The 8,768-nt window shown below is 35.8% G+C and overlaps 1 protein-coding gene across 5 annotated transcripts in view; it reads left to right on the forward strand.

Annotated features, from left to right (window-relative positions):
- LOC149578659 (uncharacterized) overlaps positions 1–6,724 on the forward strand; it is a 112,348-nt gene extending 105,624 nt beyond the window's left edge. For all 5 annotated transcript variants that reach the window (XM_089830756.1, XM_089830776.1, XM_089830736.1 and 2 more), the window contains exon 8: positions 6,364–6,724. In XM_089830756.1, coding sequence (XP_089686882.1) covers positions 6,364–6,395 — 32 coding nt within the window. In that variant the 3' untranslated portion in view covers positions 6,396–6,724. The remainder of the gene's footprint in view (positions 1–6,363) is intronic.
- The last annotated feature ends 2,044 nt before the right edge of the window (positions 6,725–8,768 follow it).

The following is an 8,768-nucleotide window of genomic DNA, read 5'->3' on the forward strand; positions in this document are numbered from 1 at the left end:
CTTTCAATATTCAAGTAATCTCAAGAAGGCTAGACGCAGTCGCTGACAGTTTACCATAGCAGGTTCCTGTTTCTACCCAGCTACAAACTTGTTGACAAATGAGCACATAATCCATATGATTGTAACACTTGTCATTCCTAAAAACATCCAAAATTGGCTAGTGTTCAAGAATGATGAGAAAATCATTGCGTTCTTACAACATTGCAATGAATTCTAAGAGCAATTGAAGCCCAGGGTCATAGAAGCTTATGAGGACCATGTTTTTCAACTAAAAGGAAACAAAATTCCCAGAGGTTATCACATTAGAAAACATCTATCCGACCATGATCTGAATAAAGGTCAAAGTGAATGTGCAAAATTATAGTGATTTGCAAGTCAATAAGCTTGTGTACTTAAGGTAGATAATGTTGTTCCCAAACATGACATTCGCTGAAATAAACTTCCCAGAGGTTATCACATTAGAAAACATCTTTGACTTTGATGATGTGACCATGATCCAAATGAAGTTCAAAGTGATTGAGCAAGATTATAGCGATTTGGAAGTCAACGAAGGTTGTGTACTTAAGGTGGGTAGTGTTGTTCCCCAACATGACAGTGACCACCTAGTTTATCTATATGATAAGTATACAAGAGTCTTTGCTTGGACGTATACAAACTTGAAGGGGTGTGACCCACCTATGATCCAACATACCATAGAGCTTGCAGAAGGCACCAAATTCGCTAGACAGAAAAAAATTGCTCGTGAACCCAATAATTGAGCCTCTCATGGCTAAAGAATTGACCAATCTAGTGGAATCTCAAATCATCTTTCCAATCAAGTATCGTACATGGGTATTGCACCTTTTCCCTGAGTGCAAGAAGAATGGAAATATCTGCCTTTGTGTCAACTTTCGTAACTTAAATAAAGCATTCTTAAAGGACTATCACCCTTTTCCATCAATGGAAGTGATCCTATAGTTGGTAACTAGGGTAGAATCTTTCTTGTTGCTTGATGACTTCTTAGGATATGACATAGTGCTAGTTAGAGAGGAATATTGACATAAGGTGACATTCACCACTAAGTGGGGCACACTTGCCTACAAGAAAATGCCTTTTAACTTATCTAGTGTAGGTACAATATTTCAGCTAGCCATGGATATAACATTTAAAGACTTGATCAATAAGATTATGCTTGTGTATTTGGACAATCTTATTTATTTTCCAAAGTTTGCCGCTGATAATTTGGAAGTCATTTTTTTGAGGTGTAGGGAGTTTGGTATAGCCCTTAACCTAAAGAAGTGTGTCTTTGGTATTCCCCAAGGGAAAATCCTAAGCCACGTGGTGTCAAAGGATGGTAGGGAAATTGACCTAGAAAGGATAGAGATAATTCAAAGATTATTGTTGCCAATCAACAAAAAGGGCATGTCATCCTTCTTGGAAAAAATCAACTTTGTGAGTAAATTCATCACATACTTTATTGGGCTAATAAGGTCCATAACGCTAATGTTAAAGGACCTACAACTTCAATGGACATTGGAAGCACACAAAGCCTTTGAGAGGATCACAAAAACCATTGCTTCAACTCTTGGGCTCGTAAACCTAGACATGTCAAGGGACTTCATCATGTATGTACATGAAAGTCATTTCAACATACCTGTGGTATTAGCCAAAAATGAATTGGAAGGCAAAGGGAAGCACCCCTATTGCCTTTTATTTTAGGAAGCTCAAACATTATGAGGTCAATTATAATTTTGGTGAGAAGGAAGCGTTTGCAATAGTTAAAAGGCTAAAGAAGGTCATGTACTTCCTGGCATCCAACAAGACCACAATCTTTGTCACACACCCCAATGTACGAGAATACATCATGGAAGGGGAGATAACAAAAAAAGGGCTAATTGGATCACCAAAATCATGGATTATGACATTGAGTTCAAGTCTAGTAAAGTGATCTGAGGTAAGGGATTGTGTGAATGCATCATCCAGGAGGTAGATTCTACACAAACTAAGCCAAAAGGAATCCTTTGTTTCCAACTAGATTCCCTAGATTCCAATTGGATAACTGACTTGATTGAGTTTTTTAAGGCATGCAAATATGCTTTGAGTTGTCCCACATACAAGAAAAGGTATTATTGATTGTCGAATAATAGATCCCACTTGATAGATGGAGTCTTGTTTAAAATAAATTTTGATGGCATCCTTTGATGCATTGTAGAAATTGATGCAACCAAGGTTCTTATTAAACTTAATAGTGGCTCTGATGGGGTCACTTTTCCACCCAAACCAAAATCATAAAGATCACTCGTGTCATATATGATTGGTTGTTGATGTTCAATGAAACACATTCTTTAGTCTGCCGATGTCATGAATTCTAGATTTACTCTTGTAGGAGAAAAGGTGCACTGATGCCCCTTCAACCCATCCTAGTTGATGAGCCTTTCACTCAATGAGGCCTTGATTTCATTGGAATGATCAACTCAACATCAAGTGCTATAAATAAGTGAATCCTTATTGCCAAAAATTATTTCACAAGGCAGACAAAAACAACCCCTCTTAAGAATGCCATAGAGATGGAAATCCTAAATTTCTTAGAGGAAATAGTCCCTCGTATTGGTTCTCCCAAGACCATCATATCTAACAATGGAAAGGCCTTTTTGGGAACACACTTATTTGAATTTTCTCTCTGCAATAACACATTCTTGAAGACATCCTGAAATTATTATCCCTAAGGGAATCCCTTGGAAGAATCAAGCAATAAGAATTTGATCAACCTCATCAAAAGAATCCAAGCTAAACATAAGCGTGAATGACACAATAATTTGCATAGTGCTATCAGGGATGATCAAATCATTCCTAAGTATATTGTGAAGACATCTCCCTACAAGCTGGTGTGCTTGAAAGATAGTGACCAAATTTATACCATTACAAGAGAAATAAGAGGTAGCTATTTTTTATTTGAGTACGAGGAAGGAGGTGGTTAAGGGATGGTTTGATAAAAGGAGTTTAGACTCTATGCTCAAGCAGGGTGATCTAGTGCTAAAATACAATGCATGCTAAGTTTGATTGTTTGTGGGAGGGGCCTTTCCACATTACTATATGTAAAAAATTCAACACTTTTGAGTTAGAGGCCACAAAGGGAAAACCCCTTGGAACCCCGATTAAGGAGATTCTCCTAAAGCATTTCAATTGAAGCACCTTGGTGCACTTATATATATTATGTATATAAGTTTGTTCTTTTTTTCTTTGAATAAATTGAAATCTCTATGCTTTTAGTGTCCTATTGTTTTTGTCAAAAGTGGTTAAAAAGGGAAAATTTGGAAGGAGGCATTGCCTAGTAATAGGTTATCTACTTGTCAATGCATGAACTTGATAGTTCTATTGTCATAGGTTAATGTAATCTGGTGGTGTCTTCACATTTGATAGAAGGCTTTTTGGTGCCAACGCAGGGATCCCAAGAAACCTTTGTTGGCATAACTGACTAATAGACTAAGGACAAATTGGTGGAGTGACAGGTGTACTAAGTTATGAATTAAGTTATCATTGATGTCAAGGAAAAGAAGGGATGTTGATTGGTAAAGCAAATTAAACGTATGTTTGCGACTCTAGTTCACAAGGGTGATTAGAGAAAGGGAAGACCAAGCCCAACAGAGGAGATGATAAAGGATTATTACTCAGATGAAGGCATTCTAAGTGAGTAAGAATGAGAAGGAAGATGCCAAGTAGGCAAGTGAGATCACATGACAGGTAGTCATGTAGGATGGATTGGATGAGTCAACAAGAGGAAGCATGTAGCAGGATACTTGTGATGACCATGTCATGAAGTAGATAAAAGTGTACTCATTGTTGCATTTATTGGTGATGGTGTTGACATATCGAGGAACAACTGAAAGATTTAAATTTGAATTCTTTCCAACAATGCAAGCAATCTTGGTCATTGAACATTTGTGAGTTTTTTGCAAAAATTCTACATTTGACAAGAATGACTCACAAAAAAAACAAAAAATGAAGGTAGTAGTAGGCTTTAGAATTCAAAATTTGAATTCAAAGATTAGGATTTCATAGAAAAACAAGCAAAGACTATAAAAGATATTTTCTTCAAGGAAAAAGGTTAGATTACAAAGTGATTAGTGAGAGAGCCAAGATAACTAAGCTAAGTGTAATCTAGAAAGAAGTGTAATAGTGAGAAGTCATGAACAAAGTCTTCAGAGCTAATGTGTTGTGGAGAAGCAAGTGTGCCTGATCAACACATGTTATAAAGTGTGCAAGAGCCAACAATGCCAAGCATGTAAGTGATCATGTTCGAGTTGTAGAGCCAAAGGAAGGGAAGAGAAAAGTTGTAGACAGGTCAAACAAGCATCAACAAGATCTATATTCAAGATAAGAGAAATAGCTATTTGTTTAGAGCATCCCCACTAGTTTTCTTAATCACTACAACAACAAATCCCCTCGAGGGTGGACCTTAATAGGTTATTTGTACTAAATCCCCTAATAGGGTGGCACATTCACTTGTGTTATGAAGTCCTTTAACCATACCTCTTCTGATAGGGAAATACTTTCACAGGTCTTATCCAAATCCCTTAATCAAGTGGCACTAAACAATATCTTTGCAGTATTTCAATAGAGATAATCTTTTGATTGAGTGCACTTCAGGAGAGTGCAAGCATTGTGAGGATTGACTCAACACCGTGGTTTTTACCTTACCTGGGGTTCCACGAGATAAATAATGTGTTATGTGATGCTATATTTGTCTTTAATGTTTTTTATTAAATCTTGATCGATTAAATTGTAGCTAGCAATAACATGTAGACCAATGTGAAGTTAGATAGGTAAGAAAATTTAAAGTTATGCCCCCCTCCCCCCCCCCTCTTCGTATATCTACGTGTGTGTGGACATCCAACCTTTTTTGGAGAAAGGGCCACACATTAACAAATGGGTTTTTTTTGAGGCATAAGTGGCATTTGAAATGGATGCACATTTTAGTATGCACAAATAAAAATGAAAGAAGGCATTTAATGTCAATAAAACTTACATTGCATAAAAATGATGACCATGGAGTTTTAAAGCATAGGGTGTCTGCCATCCTACATAACCATTATCGTTTGTAAGCTTCTCTACAAAAGAATTCGCCTTAGGTTTTTTCAGCTAGGAGTTTGAGTAGAAAATTCAAGGTTTTTACAAAGAGAAGTTGTAAGGGGAAAATGACACAAGAAGCATCTTCTTCCATGGTTGAGGCATCATATGGTTGCGTAGACATCTTTGGAGATGTATCCTATGCAAACCCAAAAATACTCACAAGACCTATATATGAAAGGAATGAGGAACAAGGGTGTAACAAGACATCTTAGCATATTTCTAGATACCCTAGAGGAGGTAGCATACCCTAACCTGTGAAAATCATTTAATAACTCGAGGGAACACGCTTGCAGGAGAATTATAGAAATTCAAAATTGGAGTGACCAACTAGAATACCCACATAAGCTATGGAAATATGGTGTCACACAATACATGGTACCTAGGGTGCCACATTATTCAAATTTCATTACATTTTGTGCTGATCTATTTGACCCAAAAAAGGGCATTATCCAAGGTTGCATGCTTAAAGTAGAGATTGAGATTTCTCCAAAAGCCATACGTGACATGCATTTCATTCCCCCCCAACTACATGTTGGGTTAGAATCATACGATAGAGAAGCCCTCAAAAAATAATAGAATAAAAGGAATGACTAACAAGCCTTATATAGTTTTCTCTATAGATGCCCCAAGCAAAACAACTTTTTGCTAAAATTTCCTCTGGTAATTAGAGGCATAAAACAAGAGAAAATGCAAGATGTATGTTCAATGCTAACCTTCATTTATCACCATGAGGACTATGAGGCCTAACCTCGTGTCTGTCCTAACATTTCATTTATCTTCATAATAGACTCACTATTTGATCCTTTATGATGATGTATTATGGATTTAGACCTCATTTGACAGGGATTTGATAACGAATGATATGAAGCATTTTAGTTTATGTTGATTTCAAAACTTATGTTGATGGCATTATGATACTTTCATGTTTACATATGGATAGTTGACTAAGATGATAATAATAAATATAATGCAATTTGGTATTTGTTCATATGAATTATTTGGAAAAATGACAATTATATTTGTATTATGATGAGAAGTGTTCATATTGGAATTAAGTTGTAGGTGTTTAAATGTGATTTATATGTACATGTAGATTCATGTGGGAATTATGTTGAAAATATGTTAATTTGTTCTATGGTGTTGAGTTATGATTTGATTGTTTAGAAATGTTAAATGTCTTAATGTTGGTTACTTTCATATACTTTATATGCTTATGATTTCTTGGAGTATTGATATTCAAATTATGTTGTGCAGGAAAGTGGCAATGGAATTATTTGAAGAACTAAGGCTCAACCTATGTGTAAAGTGAAGCCAAGACAACATCCATTGAAGAGACAATACCTCATATGTAATGTGTTTTATTAAAAAATGTGAATGCTTGTATGTTCGTTCAGTTGTTCTTGCAATGTTGTAATTTCTCAAATGGACATGCCATGTGTATTTTATGGTGTCTCTTGATACTTGTGATTGTGTGCGAGTTCACAATGATATTTGCATGGTAGGGAGACTATGTAAGTTCAATGTGCTGGGACTCAAAATTGAAGCCCTGATTTTGAGTACCATCCTAAAAATCAAGCCCTATAAGTGCTTTTTAATGCATGTTTATCCAACTATCCATTTGAGGCCTAAGAGGTGTTTAATGCTTCTAACACCTTGCATTCAGTACGTCTATATGTACCATGAAGATAAATTGCCATTTGAGTCATTCTGTGAAGTTTCGTTTTGAGCAATGTCCAAATTTGCATTTTTGCCAAGTGTCAAGTAGTGACAAGAAGCCTTGTTTTCAATTGAATATCTCACACCCAATAATGTTTCATGACTCGTTGCTTTGGGGGTGTTTAGTATCCATACCAAAGAACCTATGTTTCAGATTTTGAGTCATTTCAATATGTTTTGACTAAGTTTTGAATCCCTCAAAGTTGGTCATTTATTATTGTTGTGCTGATGCAAATTGTTCAAAATTCTAAGAGGCCCTATTTGACTTGTAATAACTTTTACTCAGTTAACCAAAATGAAAAAATTCCTTTTGCATTGCATTCTAGGGGTTAGAGACTTGTTATGTTTATGATTTGAGCTTATGACGAATCCATTTGATTAGTTTTTGAATGTGATTCCATATGTAATTTATAACTTTTTACTGGTGTCAAAAAATGTAGATTGGTCGGTACCCCTGTTTAAAATGTCATAACTTTGAATCCGTGATAGGTGAGATAGAATGGATTGTACCATTGCATTCTACTTTGACAACTCTTTAAGTGTGCCATTTTGCAGGTCTTGATGAATTCATCTGTACACTTTACCAAGTCCATTTTGTTTGCAAAAAATGCTTTTTTGTCAGTGTTTCTAGTCCGCAAATCTGAGTAGCCCACTTTGACCATTCTCCAAATACGCCCAATTATTCTTCATGAGCCCTAATCACACATTTATATTGCCCTCATGGCAGTGAACCAATGCTCCAATTTTCGTGCCACAAAGTATCAGTTTGACCTGTTTCCAAAGCCAAATCTGAACGCATTTTATGGTTTTCTGACTTGTTTTCTTGTAGGCAGTTCTAAGAAGGCAACTTTGATAGTCAATATCTTTTGATTGAGAATTTTTCATAAGACGAGATTTGGCAGGGAGCGGGAATGTTGAACAGAGGATAAGTAGGTATGATTTCAGAGCCTAATCAGTTGTTTGGTCAATTTTTAAAGCCAATTAGAAGACCCCTCGGCATGAAATTCTTAGCTTGCAGAGAAATGGTAAAATGAGTTTTAATTGATTGTTCAATGGTTGAACTTGATCCTAGTCAGTATGGTGGGTTAAACAAGATAGTTTGAAATGTCAGGTGTTTCAATTTGAATTAATTTTTTTAGCCGGACCTACTTCAAAGTCCGACTAATTTCAACAAATTGACAAGGCATTGTGGATTAAATTTTGGAGGAAATTTTATAATGATTTTCAATCATTATAATTTATTGTACGTTGAAAATCAAGATTTGACAATTAATCCTTGATTCTGGGAAAAGTTTGAAGTATTGTGAATGTCAAAAAACTCCATAAGGGTATTATTGACTAATACATTTCCATGGAATTCATTGCATCAGATGGATTACAACTCTGGAGTAGATGGTTCTAGTAATCCGAATACAAGTTACTATCATCAGCAATAACTTTATCAATAGAATGCCATGCCAGGTATGCAAGACAATCAAGTAGCAGTTAGTTCGTCTTCACCATCTGTCTCATCAAGCATACCATTAGAAAATGGATATGGTGGTGATTATAGTGGATACACATCATCATACCCAAATGCCTACAATCACTATCCATATGGGAATCCAAGTTATCCAGGTTACAATTATGGTTATCGATAGCAAGAACGATGAGGGGTACTAGAGCACGAGATTTGGGAATTATGGTAGCTATTCAAATTATCTAGGTTTCACATCATATGATGCACACATCTTCATCAAACATTCTTGATACACCAGTCACGTTTCATATCATTGCAGGTGAAAGTGATTGAAGTCCAAACCAATCAGGATTATGTGTATACACAAAATCTTTTGTAGGGAGCAACATGTATTGGAATTGATGTTCATTTGAGCTTTTCTGATGTAAAAAATAGAGGACATTTTTTCTCCTATGCTCCTTACGTCAGTTATAGAACATCTTAT

This window comes from Cupressus sempervirens, chromosome 1 (assembly GCF_028749045.1).
Source record: "Cupressus sempervirens isolate cs-2001-9-10 chromosome 1, ASM2874904v1, whole genome shotgun sequence".
In the NCBI taxonomy this organism is placed as follows: domain Eukaryota; kingdom Viridiplantae; phylum Streptophyta; class Pinopsida; order Cupressales; family Cupressaceae; genus Cupressus; species Cupressus sempervirens.